Source organism: Calliphora vicina, chromosome 2 (assembly GCF_958450345.1).
Source record: "Calliphora vicina chromosome 2, idCalVici1.1, whole genome shotgun sequence".
Classification (NCBI taxonomy): domain Eukaryota; kingdom Metazoa; phylum Arthropoda; class Insecta; order Diptera; family Calliphoridae; genus Calliphora; species Calliphora vicina.
This window is the reverse complement of record NC_088781.1, coordinates 29838617-29855552: the sequence shown is the minus strand read 5'-3', so window position 1 is coordinate 29855552 and position 16936 is coordinate 29838617. Positions and strand designations below refer to the sequence as shown.

At 26.4% G+C, this 16936-nt stretch overlaps 1 protein-coding gene across 4 annotated transcripts in view; it reads right to left on the bottom strand.

Moving 5' to 3' along the window:
* Positions 1-14716, bottom strand: part of Fas3 (fasciclin 3) — a 277077-nt gene extending 262361 nt beyond the window's left edge. Inside the window, exon 1 of one of the 4 annotated variants that reach the window (XM_065502692.1) lies at positions 13906-14716. In XM_065502692.1, the coding sequence (XP_065358764.1) occupies positions 13906-13987 (82 nt within the window). In that variant the 5' untranslated portion in view covers positions 13988-14716. The remainder of the gene's footprint in view (positions 1-13905) is intronic. The other 3 variants (XM_065502694.1, XM_065502693.1, XM_065502695.1) reach the window with 3 other exon arrangements.
* Between the last annotated feature and the right edge of the window lie 2220 nt (positions 14717-16936).

Genomic DNA, 16936 nt, shown 5'->3' with positions numbered 1-16936 from the left:
TACAAACAAAGCAATTCATGGTGAAGGGTATACAAATTTATCGATAATAAATTTTCTATAAAAAATATTATGGATAACAAATTTTCTCTATAGAAATGTTATGAAGACAAATTTTATCTAAAATCTGTAATCGATACAAATTGTCTCTAAAAAATCTCATCGAAACAAAATTTTTTGTAAATAATTTTTTCGATAACAAATTTTCCATAAAGAAAGTTATCTATAAACAGAATTTTATTTAAAAAAATATTATCGATAAACTTTTTCCCCTCAAAAATATTCAAATGTTCCGTTCGATTTTTAGATATGATACTTCTTGTGGAACGAGATGTCATAAATCCGTTTCTTCATGGAAATTGGAGAATAATTCTGCTAACTATTTATATTGGAAATTCATATCTATTATATTCTACAGTTTTATGTCCCGTATTTACAGTAGTTACTGTATTTTTGTACTATAACCACAATATATTACTTGTACTTGTTTAAAATATCATTTCCCTTTTCTTTTCCCCAGATAACTATAAATAATAGTTACATATTAAAAAGAAAACAAGAAACATATTTTATTTTTTTTTTAAATCTCCCCAACAACATTAATCATTATTGTATAAATATCAACGGAAATATTTTTTGAGTGTAGTTTTCAAAAAATCATACAATACATACGAAAACAAACCAACAAATTCAATTCTTACAGCATAAAAAGCTTTTTCGCATAAAATCTACAACAGCAGCAACAATAAAAGTTGTTCAAATTGCGGTTAAGAATAGTAGTATTCAATAAAAATTTGTTGTAGTACGGCGGCTACAGTCGTAGTCGTATGTACTCATTCGAACTCATAGAAAAACCGTTTAGTTCATTGCACCTTTTTCTACCGGGTCTGCGAAGTAAAGTAAAGTAAAATAAAATGAAATACAAAAAAGTTTTTTGAACTTTTTTCACATTTCGTTTGGTTTTTCGTTAATGTTTTTTGTCTTTACTGACTTGAAAGTTTGTAAACATTTTTTTTTTTATATTTTATTTATATAGCAGCACAACAACTAACATATTGCAACATATTTAAATAAAAGGAAATCTACAAATATATACATATAGACAGACTAACGTTAAGTTAAACATATGTTAAGGTAAAAATCCAACTGAACACTATACGGACATACATATCCATACATATGTATGTACATCTGAATAAATGTTTATATGCAGATGAGCATTAAAAATTTATAATTACAAATGATGCAAGTTGGCAGTCAGACATGGATGGAGTCAGTCAGGCAAACTGGGTGCTACATACACTACAAATACATTCAGGCAAGCAGGAGGCACAACAACATACATAAAGTGAATGAACAAATGTTAAAAATGCATCACGCAATTATATAAAACACCTATACCCATACATATATCAACATATTTTTATACTTATTCATTTTTTTTATTCATCTACAATATAAAAAAAAAACATATAAATAAAACCTCAATTTGGTGCAAGTATTTTTATTTGTAAAGTTTGTACAATATAATGGAATCATAACATCAGAAAAAAATGGTACAATAAACTACAGGTTACCTGTGTATTAACAACAAAACACAACAACATCATCAACAAAAAAAGTAAATCCAAAACAAAATCTTCTGATTTGTATGTTCATGTGTGTTGAGAAAAAAAAACCAACAATAAAAACTGCAAAAAAATCTCTAAATGTATGTTAACATTTTGTTTTACTTATATAATACCTATATATAAGAGGGTATAGCAAGAAAATTATACGATTTTAATAATTTAACAAAATCATTTTTACTTTTTACTTTAATGCATAAATAAAATTGATTTTCCTTTCTAGCTTCTGTTGTTGAACAAAAGTATCGGTTTCAAAGTGAAAGCTTAACAAACAGTTTAAATAAGAAGTAAATTAATTAAAATTCAGTTGATAAAAAATAGTTGCCGCCACTGTATCTGCAATTGATTCTCAATTAGTTATTGAACATTATAGTGCAAAAAACTATGTTTTTTTGCTTCGAAAATGTCCAATTTTGTACCAACGAATCGTCATATGCGAAGTGATGATTTTGAAAAGGAAGACAAAGATCACCAAGAACAAGTAAGAGAGCTATATTCCTTTGTGCTAAATCTTATATATCCTTCACCAAATTATACATTAAAATACAAACAAAATTAAAAAAAAAAATTTTTTTGGCGAAATAGTTTTTTTGTTTTTTTTTAAATTTTTTTCAATTTTTTTTTTTTTTAATTTTTTAAAAAATAGTTATAATGCATAATTTTTTCTTTAGAAAATTTCTTATCGATATAATTATCTGTTGAAACAAGTTATCGATAGCAAACTTAATATAAAAAAAAGTTATCGGTAAAAAATTTTCTGTAGAAAAACATTTTAAAAACTTTTTTTTTCAAATTTTTGTTTAAATTTGTAAAAATTATGACAAAATAATTTTTTTGGTGAAAAAAATTTTCGGGTTACAAAATATTTTTCCCGATTTTGACCCATTACTGCTCCAACTTACTACAACCTTATATACATACATCGCTGCAATGGATTTTGAAATATCTATCATTAGTTATCCATATTGTCTATATTAATGACTTAGTAATGCAGATATAGATAAAAAATGGGCCAAAAATCTAGATTGTCTCCGTTTTTTCCTTATATCTCAGCCATTTGTGGCTGATTTTAAATAACAACCGAGCCGACATAATTCACGATATATTGATGTATCAATCGTGTTTGTAAGTTATTTTGGGGTTACGGAAAGATGATTTCAACATATAGACGGACAGATGGCAATATCGACTTCGCTATCTATAACTATCCAGAATATATATACTTTGTGGGGTCGCAAATTGTGAAAAAGTTATGGATAACAATTATTCTGTAGAAAAAAAGTTATCGATCACATGATTATTATTATAAAAATCTGCAAACATTTTTTATCGATAACCAAGTTTATGCGGCTAATGGAAACGAAAACAAACTTAATGGAAACAAGTAAGAGAGCTATATTCGGCTATGCCGAATCTTATGTGCCCTACACCAAAGTATACTTTAAAAGAGTTTAAAAATATTTTTTTGGGCCAAAATAATTTAAGCTACTTAAACTTACTCTGTGAAACATGCTGTTCTTGAAAATTCTTATATTTTCATAAGGAAAGAAAATTATTATAACGTTTAATCTAAACACTTGAAACCGGGTCCTTAGTTTTATTTGAGTTCATAAAAGAAATATAGAAGAAAAAAACAAGTGAAGTACTTTTGCTGACTGATTCTTCATTTTATATGCACTTTTGATAATGATGCAAGGGCGTATTTAATGTATATCATTAGTAGGTACACTCGTACAAACATATAGACAATTATACGTACTTAAAATTATTTATATATGTGTTTACTCCATAATAGTACATATTTCTTAGCTTGACTTTGCTTTATTTTATAAATATTTTTATTTTATTTTTTATTTTTTTGCTTTTTTCTATAAATTATTTAAATTTTCCTTTTGATGTATGTATGTAATATTTATATATAAGAGTTGATGCAAGAGTATGTGGACTTACTAAGGTACAGTGTACCTTCGAACGTACGTACATAGAGGTAGGTGCCTTTTATATTGTAGACATAATAAGTACTATTATAAAGAAATATTTTTCCAACTCTAATGTCTGTATTTTCCTTTGTACCACTCTAAATTGTTAAGGTATATTTAGTTTGCTACAGCAGGTAGATAACGAAGAACATTTTTTGTGATGTTAGTGGTGACGAAGCCAGAGATGAACAAATTAGATTGTAATAAGAGGTTTTGCTTTTTCAAATTAGATTTTAAGATAACATTCTTGTTAAAAGCAGAAATTGTAGTACCAAAAATATAAATAAGAAATTTAACTAGAGTCATGCTTTGAGTTTAAGGTTTATTAAGGCTTGTTTGCTTAGTAGAGCATTTATGATTCGTTTTATGTCATTTGTTTTAAATTATACTTAGTTACATATATGTATGTATGTACTAGACTTGCTGTAGATACTTAGATGTATGTATATGTCTTGAAGGTATTTAATATACATACTTTCCTACATTTATATATATTTAAACTTGCATAAAAGTGTAGAAAATATTATGATGATGATGATGATGCAGTAGAGAAAAACTCAATTGTTTTAACAGCTGCTTTAAAAATAATAATAAATTCAGGTATCACTTCAATTTGTCTAATTGGATGAGCATACATGAATTCATTTAAAATATGAAATTTAATGAAATGAATGCAAAAATGCAAACATAAAGTAAAGAGTATAAAATATGTTAATTTAATGAAATTGAAGAAATTAACTAATTATGAGAATTATATGTTTTTTAAAATAATATGTTGTATTTGTGTAAAATAATTTGGTGTATTAAGGGAGTAGGAGCTAGCTAGGGGTTTGAATTGCTGCAGCCAGTTATGTAAAAATGGAAGACAGGAGGAGACCCTACACTGTGCCAGAAGTTACTGCATCAGCGATGAAACCTATTACAATTTCAGTAATAAAAGTAATCGTTTGTTTCAATCTGGAGTCAGATTGACTGCTTTTTTAATAAAAACTGTAATCGATAAAATTTCATTCACTAAAAACTGTTATCGATACCAATTTTTTTCACTGTTACAATTTTTTTTAACAAAAAAATGATAGATAACAGTTTAAAAAAGATTTTGATAATTATTGTTTTTACTAAAAACTGTTATCGATATTTTTTTTCACTTATAAGTTATCGATAAAAATGTTTGACTAAATTTGATTTATACATTTTTTTACTAAAAATTCCTCGATAACAATTTTTTACTAAAAAATCCTCATAACAATTTTTTCTAAAAAATTATCGATAACAATTTTTTACTAAAAAATTATCGATACAAATTTTTACTAAAAAATCTTCGATAAAAATTTTTACTAAAAAATCTTCGATAAAAATGTTTACTAAAAAATCCTCGATAACAATTTTTTACTAAAAAATCCTCATAACAATTTTTTTGCTAAAAAATTATCGATAACAATTTTTTACTAAAAAATTATCTATAAAAATTTTTTACTAAAAAATTTTCGATAACAATTTTTTATTAAAAAATTATCGATAAAAATTATTTACTAAAAAATTTTCGATAACAATTTTTACTAAAAAATGATCGATAAAAATTGTTTACTAAAAAACTATGAATAACAACTATTTACTTAAAAAATTATAGATAGCAATTTTTTACTAAAAACTTATCGATAACAATTGTTTACTAAAAACTTATCGATAACAATTTTTTACTAAAAACTTATCGATAACAATTTTTTACTAAAAACTTATCGATAACAATTTTTTACTAAAAGCTTATCGATAACAATTTTTTACTAAAAAATTAACGATAACAATTTTTTACTAACAAATAACAATATTTTACTAAAAAAATATCGATACAAATTTTATACTAAATTTGACTAAATTTGATTTATAATTTTTTTTAAAAAATCCTCGATAACAATTTTATACTAAAAAATCCTTGATAACAATTTTTTACTAAAAAATCCGCGATAACAATTTTTTACTAAAAAATCCTCGATAACAATTTTTTACTAAAAAATTCTCGATAACAATTTTTTACAAAAAAATGATCGATAACAATTGTTTACTAAAAACTTATCGATAACAATTTTTTACTAAAAACTTATCGATAACAATTTTTTACTAAAAACTTATCGATAACAATTTTTTACTAAAAGCTTATCGATAACAATTTTTTACTAAAAAATTAACGATAACAATTTTTTACTAACAAATAACAATATTTTACTAAAAAAATATCGATACAAATTTTATACTAAATTTGACTAAATTTGATTTATAATTTTTTTTAAAAAATCCTCGATAACAATTTTATACTAAAAAATCCTTGATAACAATTTTTTACTAAAAAATCCGCGATAACAATTTTTTACTAAAAAATCCTCGATAACAATTTTTTACTAAAAAATTCTCGATAACAATTTTTTACAAAAAAATGATCGATAACAATTTTTTACTAAAAAATTATCGATAACAATTTTTTACTAAAAAATGGTCGATACAAATTTTTTACTAAAAAATGATCGATAAAATTTTTTTACTAAAAAATGATCGATAACAATTTTTTACTAAAAATTTAACGATACAAATTTTTTACTAAAAAATTAACCATGAAAATTTTTTACTAAAAAATTAACGATAACAATTTTTTACTAAAATATTATCGAAAACAATTTTTTAGTAAAAATTTATAGATAACAATTTTGTACTAAAAAATTAATCATAATTTTCTATGCACAGATGTGTAAAACTAAATCGGGGTAATCGTGGTGTTTTGCTTATATATTGAAAATAAGTGTGAAAGCTTATGGTATTTATGGGCTCCGGAAAACGTATTTCACGTATTTCACACATACAAAATACATACTTAAGGACAAACTTATGAACAAACCTAATAGTCATGGTGAAAGGTATGAAATATTACTGTCAGTCTCAAAAAACCAGATCTTTGCTTTCAGTGATATTTCAAAGTTTTAAAATTCTTGCGAAATATTTAACATTGAAACTCAACAATTTTCTTATTGTCTTAAGTTTTTTATTTAAAATGTTATTTTTAAGTTCATTTTATCACTTTTGTTATTAGCATTTTTATAACCAATTTAACTTTATAATAATAAAAAACTCCGAACTAAGTACATTGATTCCTTTTTGTAGCTTTGTGAAAATTCATAAATCTTGCTACAGTTGCAATGAAAAAAACTACAAACTAATAACTATTTAGCCTATGGCCATCATTATGAGCATGTAAAGGGTAATTTTTCAAAAAATTAATTTTTGTAACCAAAAAAGCAAAAAATTTAGACTAAAAGTTTATTTAAAATCAAGAAAATATAAAGATATAATAGATTAAAGACGTTTACACTCATCCAACACATTTTTATTAATTTAAATGATCTTGCTCCCGAAAGATTACCCTTTATTTATGAACTTACATATATTTGGCAAAGAAAAACCGCCTCTCAGTCCTAAGGCTATTATGGTTTGTGCTTTATCTGTGTTTTATCAGAACTGAAGAACTTTTTTTTTCGCTTTATACGAGTAAATTCTTGCAATACTTTCTGTTTTTACCATAACTCTAGAGTACTTATTTTTCGTTTTTGTTCACAGCTTAGTTTTTTTCATTTCAGCCTCATAATTTTTGTAGCTTAATCAAAGAAGTTGTGAAACTACTTTATTGAAATTAAAAACCAGCACATTTAACCATGATCTAATTTTGTTTTTTGTCCATCCACACACAAAAACCACGTTTTATACTTCAATAACAAGAACTTTGATACAAAGAATAAAACGTGAAAAAGAACAGAAAAAAATAAGCAAAAAAAAAGAAACTAAAAAAATAAATAAAACTGACTTTAAAACGTTTTTCTTCATTTCGAAAATACAAACTAAAACGAAAAGGTAACAAATACAAGACATGATACAGAGCAAAAGTCAAACCAGAACTCAGTCAGCACACATACAAGAATGAGGTAAAAAAGAAAAATTGTAAGAAAGAAAAAACGTTATTTTCAATTTAAGCCAAGCAGCAATAAAATAATAAAAACGGGTTAAAAAACACAGAGACAGATATTAAAAATTAAACTGGAAAAAAGGCAGGCAACTAAAACACACTGCACTTGGGGGATACAAAGAAAATGAACAAAACAGAATGAAACAAGAAAAGAAAGAAAACAATAAAAAATGATTGAGAAAAAAAAGCAGCAATAACAGTCAGTAACAGAAGAATCTATTTAGAAACGAGTTAATAACGTTTTACCTGTATATATTTATGAGTACCCAAGTAGTAACTATCTGGGTGTGTGGTGTGGAGTTGAGTGTCTCATGTGTTGGTGAGTGAATGAGTAGAGCACATGAAGTATGCTAGACTTGCGCAGTGGGAGATTTATTTAAACAGATATAAAACTGTTTTCTGTAATGAGCAACAAATTTATGATGGCATGATAGTTCATTAAAAGAAATGAAAAATTTTTTAAATAATAAATTTAAACAAAAATTTTACCTTTTTTTTGGGTCATAAATTGTTGTCTTTATTTATTTAAGAAATAGTTGGAGATTTCTTAAGCTCCGAACAAATATGTATATGGGGACCATAGATTATTGTGTAAATCTTTTTAATTATGTCAGGTATTTAGGTTTTTATGAGAAGATTTAATGTTTGTTAAAATTAATTTTTTAACCATAAAACAAAACAAATTTTATGTTTTTGGTTATCGATCATCACAAATATTAATACTTGACACTTTATAAGAATTTGGTTTACAAATGTTCGTATCAGGGATGGAAAATGTAATTTAGGTTCGGTATCAAAATATTAATCAAATAAAATCATAAATTCTGTTAGACGTTTCTCTACATAATTAATGATAACTCAAAAAGAGTAAGCCCGTTATTAAAATAAACTTAGAAAAAATTCAAATTTACATAACCTTTAAGCCTTTTATATATTGAGTTCCAATCAGCTCATTAGTTTCCGAGTTATAATAACAAATTGAAGCAAAAACAAGTAAGAAAGTATGGTCGGTCAAGCCCGACCATATAATACCCTACACTAAGTAAAAGAGCAAAAACATTTTTCTTTTAAAATTTCAATAATTTATATTTTTGAGTGATTTTCGGAAGTGGGCCTTATATGGGAGCTATGACCAATTATGGACTGATCACCATGAAATTAGGTCGTGTGATTTATGTCTATATGAAAGTTTACTATGTTGAATTTTGTGAGTATACCAACATTTTTAAGCGATTTATGTACTTTAAAGTGATTTTCGGAAGCGGGTCTATATGGGAGCTATGACTAATTATGGACCGATCGTAACAAAATTTGGTGCCATGAATTTTGTATATATAAAACTTATTTGGAGCTCAATTTGTGGAGATACATTTATAAATTAAATATTTATGACCGATAAAGTCCAATTTCGGAAGAACATTTGTATGGGGGCTAAGTGAAATAATGCACTGATTTCAGTCAGTTTCAATAGGCTTGGTCCTTGGGCCGAAAAAATAATATGGACCAAATTTCATCGAAATATCTTCAAAATTGCGACCTGTACTCTGCGCACAAGGTTTGCATGGACAGCCAACCAGACGGACGGACGGACATCGTTTAATCGACTCAGAAAGTGATTCTAAGTCGATCGGTGTACTTTAAGGTGGGTGTTAGACTAACATTTTTCGGCGTTATAAACATCTGCACAAACGCATAATACCCTCCCCACTATGGTGGTGTAGGTTATAAATATATTTTTTATGAGAAAATAGCAAATTTTTTGGTTTTAAAAAAATCATAAAAAATCACTGCAAAAATTTTTCAAATTTATTATTTTATCAAAGCCACATATAATAGCAATAAAATGCGATATCGATCATAAAAATCAATAGATTGTTTTTGAATTTATTCACAATTAAGTGAATTCACTCATTTTCACAAAATTTTAGTTTTTTCTTTGATATACATAAAAATGAGCAGTTAATGTTCTTCTTCCGATTGATTGAATTTTGAAAACGGCTGCCCCATGCTATGTAAAAATTTTCACATATATATTGCGTTTCAATCGGCTCAGTAGTTTCGGAGTTATAATAAAAAATTTAAGCAAAAAAAATATTTTTTATAAGAAAGTAGCAAATTTTTTTGTTTTAAAAAAATCATGAAAAATCGAAAATGGCAGAAATTGTTTAGATTTATTACTTTATCGCAAAGCCAAATGTAATAGTAACAAAATGAGCTATCGATCATAAAAATCGATTGATTATTTTCGAATTTATTCACAATTAAGCGAATTCACTCATTTTTACAAAATTTTAGTTTTTTTTGTTTGATATACATAAAATTGAGTAGTTATTTTGATTTCAACATCAATTGAATTGTATATCATATGTATGAGATTCCAAGATATATGTATGTAAATATAAACAATGATTTTGACAGACATGTTATGTAATCCATTTCCATTTTTTTATTTTGTGAATAACACCACTGAATAATGTATCAAATGAATAGTTTGAATTTCGAATATTTAGCACTTAGATATTTCCATATTTTCAAAACAAAACATATACATAAGTAGCTTATATTTCTAAGAGCATGCGCCCTAGAGATTTTTGAAATTCAATTCAGATTTTCTGTTGCAATTTAAAAAGGATTTTTCCTCCAGCTGCGCTCATTATCATGATTTCAAAACCAGCCTTCAACTATTTTATTGCTTTAATTTTCGTCACTATTTAAATGATTTGCAAAACAGTTGATAAACTTGCCGCTAAGGACAAAGTTCATATGAAATTGTTTTAATTTCCTTTTTTTATATATTAAACAAAAACACACCAACCAATAAAATAAAACTTTTTCATTAAAAAGTTTAGGAATTCATTACATAAAATAGTTACAATACAATTAGAGTGGCCATGTATTTGAGGAATCAAATAAATAAGCATTTAAAATGGTAGTTACAAAACAAAATTAGAAATTTTTAAACAAAATTGTAGAAAATTTATTAAATTTTGTATTTGTATAAGTAAATAAAGCAAATGTTATGATTAATTGATTTGAAAAATATTTTTTTAAAGTTTCTCACACATGAACAGAAATTTTATTTTAACTGACTGATTGGAAAAAGTAATTGCATTGAGAAAAAATGCTAGCATGCAGAGAAAAAATATGGTTGTGGTAAAGATAATCTATGATAAGATTTATCATTGTAATCCAAACATATTATGATTATTATTAGTATCATATAATATCATACTATGATCAAACATACTAATTTATGAAGTAATTATATTATGATCCAAAGCAATCATTAAAAATATGATCCAATCCAATTGAAGTATAGTTTCTTTAATTATTTTATCCTATTCTACGAGAAAGGCCTCTTTAAGTGATTCTTTGGATGTTATCTAATTTGTAATTCTGCTCATTAAACGTAAAGAGCTTTATTTAAAAATTTGGTGACCCCCACTAAAATTTTCCTGGAAAATTTTTCTTAAAACATTCTAATCCTTAAATGTTCTTTTTGAAAGGACCCCCCTAAATAGATAAGCTAGAGGATTAAGATCTTCCATAAAAATTATCCCCATAAAATTCCAAAACATAATTCTGACTATAAGAATTCTCTCACACTTTTACTTACTTTTTTATCAGTTAGTATAATGATCGCTTTGACAAAAAATTAAAACTTTGACCCACTGTAAAAAAGAACTCAGACCAGCTGGACTAGAAGTTTATTCCAAAAATGCTGTTGGACAGTATAGTTATATAACTGACTAATTAAAGCCAGTAAGTGTACTGACATACGTTGACTACTTTGAATAAGCTACTTGACTGTCTCTTTGTAAGCTATGTAGGGTAGGTAGCTACCAGAACTACCGGGATGCTTTTCCTACTAACATATTCATGGGACCTGACCTAGAGGCATGCCATTTTATACAAAATATTCTCTGCTGATGGAAATGTTTGGTAATGAAAATAAAGAGAATAATTATCAAATGTTTGACATTTAAGTATGTTGACCTAAGTATGTTGTCAAAAACCTAACTCTCGCAACAAAAACATACATGCTAGTCAATGTATCAATGTAGTTTTGTTTGACAAATCGGAGTATCTCGTCTCTATTTATTACTCTATGCAGTTTTATATCAAACCTGAAAGTATTGCAAATTATATATATATATTGTACATATTTCGAGTGGTTGGTTGCTATTGAAGAAAAGTAGCCAAAGTTATTATTTAAGGGTCTTTGAAATAATACTTGTGTAAGGTTTCAAATTAAAAGCATTCTTCATTCTATTATGCAGATTTAAATCAGAAATAGTTTAAACCTGAAAACTTTATACAGAAATAAATCAATTTTTCAAGGTTGATTTTATTAAAATTCAAAGTTCAGGCAAATTTCTTAATTTTTTTATACATGGAGAATTTATACAATTTGGAAACATTGCCGAATATTGTCAGATTCTAGCGAACTCAATAATTGAGTTTCACATTCACAACAGTGAATTAATTGTTTTGTATGTCAATCCCTAATTATATATATAAAACATAATGAATTTGTTTAAACTCGCCACTGCTCTCTCTCACTTTGTGTAAATTCGTGTTGATATTGGGTTTGTTATACTAACATTCATGAGAATATTTTTAGTTTTATTTATGTGGAGTTTGACATTCCGGAAAAAGGATGCCACCTTATTATAGATCAATTCGCCTTGAACTTAATATTTTAGTATTCTGTTTATGTTTACAAATACTTATAGAAAAATCTCCTAATGAAATCACTTTCTCATATTTCCTAAATTTATTTTCTTTTGTTTATTTAAAGCTGCGTTGCCACCTAATTTATTTAATCAGTATTGCATTTTGCTGGACCTGCGCACAACCAATTATCTCATGTTATCAATATTTTATGAGTTTAGAACCAAATAGGGTATTTTGCGCCAAATATTAATGTTTGATTGGAGCCGAAAAAATACGAGGGCGAAGACGAGATGAGCACATAAATTGTTTTGAACATTCGAACCTTTAATTTATTACAAATTCGCTTCTAATAAATTGGTTGTTTATTAAATTAATTTTCTTTCTTAAAAGTTGCACTAAAAGCCATTTATAGCAAAAGATTGCTGTTCAATCACAATAACCGACAATTTGCATTTTCTTTAGGTTTCACTTTTATCATAAAGTTTTTGAATTATTTATTTTTATAACTAAATTTTTGTTTTTTTGAATCAAATATTTTTACTGGGGTTTTGAATTAGTTTTATTAAAATTAAATTCTAAAGTTGTTAATTTTTATGAGCCTCCAAATTAGTTAATATTATAACTAGAAATGGTTTTGTATGTATACATTTTGTATTTCAATGATAAAAAAGAATCGTTGACACCCCTAACTTAACCTACTTATTTCTGAATATGTTTAAACTTCGCCTATTTTATCTAACATTACCACCTGCCTATACTTGAGAAATATTTATCATAACAATTAATGACGTTTGTTGTCAAGAAAAAAGCACTACAATTTTGTGATGGGTACTTTTCCTGATAAATCTTCATTGCTTTTCAAAATTCTAAAAACGTTGCCATTTCAAACGTTACATTTTAAAACTATTTATTGCCAACCTGAAGATGTCAAAGTAATGACCTCCAATTTTGAATTAAGCTTTTGAAATGGAAAAAATAACTTTAAATTTAATTTAAATGTATATAGTTTTATCGATTGAAATTAGAAGAAAAACATTATTCCATAAAACTCATTATTGGTCCAAATATATTCTCAAGGTCTGTAACGCTCCTTCTTATGAAAGTGAAAACTTCCTGGTATACCTATATGTTTGAATAGAATTTAGTAATCAACATGCCCCTAAAAAAAGCTTTCATGGCCAACGCCTCTGTATAAATTGAAATCTTGAACTGGAAATAAAACTGGTTGGCAACTATAGCACGCAATTTGTGCATTATAATGAATTAAAAAGAATTTTTGAAAACAATTTCCACAAAAAAAATCTAATTAAATTATAACATTAATAAAAGATTTTATATTTAATTACTAACAAACCGATTTCTGTGTAATATTACTAATTAAAATCTATTCCCATAATATTGTTTTATTTGTAATTCCCTTTTAAATAAAACTTGTTTACAAACCACAACAATAAAATAAATAATTTAAATATTTGCTAAAAATATCACATATTTTTAAATGATTTCATTAAGCTTCTTTACAAACCGGTTTAAAAACAAAACGCATTATCTTTATATAAAACATCTTCTCTTAAGACCCGCTAATAATATTGAAAAAAAACACAAACAAATTGCTCACCTGTTAAAATGGCTAAGATACACAGAACCATATAGAATTTTTGCTGCTGCAGACCCATTTTGTTTAATAATTGTTGAAGCATAGTGTTGAATATAAAGTTGCAATTGATGATTTTATTTATTAAATTTTTTTTAATATTTTTTCTTTAATTAAGCAAAAGCTTTTAAAAAATACAATTGGCACTAATGTATTTTGCAATATATTTACTTAAACAAACTTTAAGCTGCTTTTAAGAAAAACTTTTTTATTATTTGGTAAAAAAAGAATTTTTTGTATTTAAAATTTTATTTATTTTTATTAATTATAATTTATAAAACTCGTTTTAGAATATTTTTTTATGTGTATATGTGTGTGTTTTTTTTTTAAATTTGGCGCGCAACCCGGCTATTTTTTTTTTTTAAATTCTTAGAATTTATTTTTTTAAATCAATATAAAAATTGATATTTTTTCTGTTAATACAATTTATCTTATCAGAATTTTTTCTAGTTGCTGTTGTTGTTTTCTTTTTTTGTTTACCCACAAAAAATATCTAGAAACCAACTTGAAATATACTATATATTTTTTGATTTATTTGTATTATAAAAAGAAGCGGAGAAATTGTTGTGGTTGTCACTATAGAACGCACACAAATTTATGTGTTGTATTTGTATCTGTAAGATTTAGAATACACGAAGAACCAACGTATGAAAAGAAACGAATGAACGAACGAATGAGCGCGAGTGTTGTAAAAAATATGACAACGTACGATGCAACAGTTACTAAACGACTGAGGCAATGTATGTTTATAAAGTTGCCAAACAGCTCAACTTTTCTGGTTGGTTTTAGTATAGAGTTGTAGTCGTTGTAGTGGTGGTACGTAGTCGTAATAGTAGTAGTAGTAGTCATCGTTTGTCGTAGAATGGCATGGTTTGTTTTTGAAAACATCAAGACTCGACGCAACACACACAGATACTCACATGCATACACATTAATGTGTATGTAATTGTATATACTTACATACATTCATGCAAACAAATAAAAACACACCACCAACATTCAAACATTCAAACATACATACTTGCATATAAACACATGAATTCATATGTTTCATACATTTTATACTTTAATGCTTCTACACAACACAACACACACTTTAACGGAGTAAGAGTGTAATTTACACATAGATACAAACCTACACACATGAATACATACACATACTCACACTCTTGCTTTATATGTGTATGTGTGTGTATGTAAATGTTTTTGTTTTGTTTTCAGTTTGTTGTGTTGTGTTGTTTTTTGTTTTATTTTGTATTTTGGAATTGTATACATTTCAACTTTTCAGATACACAATACTTGCAACAACAGCAACAAAAATAACAGCAGCAGCAATCGCCCGTATACATGTAAAGAGTGTTTTTGTTTTTCAGTTTCATACAACAAAGAAAAACTCGGCAACAGAAATAGCAACAACAACACCACCACCAGCAGCACCATCACCAACAACAACAACATTAACCAAGCAAACATTTATATAAATCAAACGGCCAACAACTAACAGCAGCATCATCAACAACAACAACAACATGGCTGAGTTTCATACATTTGTTTGTTGGCAACTTTAGTTGGGTTACTTTGCATTGAATGCATCTATGAATATGACAGGGCAGTTTGAAAAGTTCTTTTGAAAAGCTTTAAGAGTTAGAGCTTGCTTGATTTGTTTTACCGGACAAGCATATCTTAACAGATTAAGATGAGACAGATAAAGGAGGACGAAGTGTTGTTCGCAAGTTAAGCAACTTTTGAATGTAACTGTTTAAAATCGATTTTCCGCTACGATTTATCCAGGATGATGGAGAAGCAATTCGACGAGCAATGAGTCGAATATCTGATAATGTTTTAAAAATTATCAGAAAGGTGTCTAGTAATATCCAATGTCTGAAAAATGAGAGATAACCCGTCTTTAAATTTAGTAAAATGAGACTAAAAGTCAACCATTATTGCTTATATAATTCTTGTCACCTGCCGTTGCTTCTCTTAACCCATTTGACTCAACTGCCTGTTACTAAACGCAGAGAAAAAATATAGTTGTGCATGTTTACTGTAACCATTTCAACATTGTTACAAGTTTGTTAACAATATTATAGTCACAGTAACTATTTACATTGTTGTGGTAACCATAATATGGTTAATTTTACAATTCACATGATTGTATCAACCATATATATAGTTACAGTAAACAAGTATATGTTTGTGACAACCTTTTTTATATATTCCCCAAAGTATATTTTCAAAGATTGAACAAATTTAATTACTGAAAAAAACAGTTGAAAAAAAATTTTATTGAAAAAATAAATTTGTTAGTGAAAACTTGGGTTAACAATTATTTTTTCCAAATTTTGACCCATTGTAATTCCGAATTACTATGAATTACACTCTGCTACAAAATGACACTTTTTGTCTGAACTTGAAAAGAGACCTAATGGGGGTTGTAGGCCTAGGTGAAGACAACTAAAACCGTTTTCATAGATTTTGAAACACCCTCAAAATTTTGAGATATTTTGAAAAAACTGTTTTAGGGTAGGTCGTAGTACTTTAGTACCTCTAACTCACACATTTTTAGACCGATTTCAAAATTTTAAACAATTATGGATAGACAAAGAAGCTTTCATAAAATGTATGCAGAAGATGTATATAAAAAAATTTCCGTATGTTTTTATAAAAATGTTCTTTATTTTTTTGGTAATTTTTCATATTCAACAATAAATAGTTAATTTAATTTTTTTCTACGAAAACCTATTCTTTTTTGCACAGTGTGTTAAAGACAAGTTATATGGGAAAAAATGAGATATTACTTGTTAAAATCGGTTTATATTTGCAAAAGTTATTAAACTTCAAAATTCAAAATTTTCAAATATTTTTTTTTTCTACAGTTTTTTGTTTATTTTTATTTATATGCGCTGGGGGAGAAAATACTAAAAATGGTGTTAATTAAAATTGAATAACTTTTAATTATTCATCCGATTGAATAATTAAAACCATGTTTTGTTAA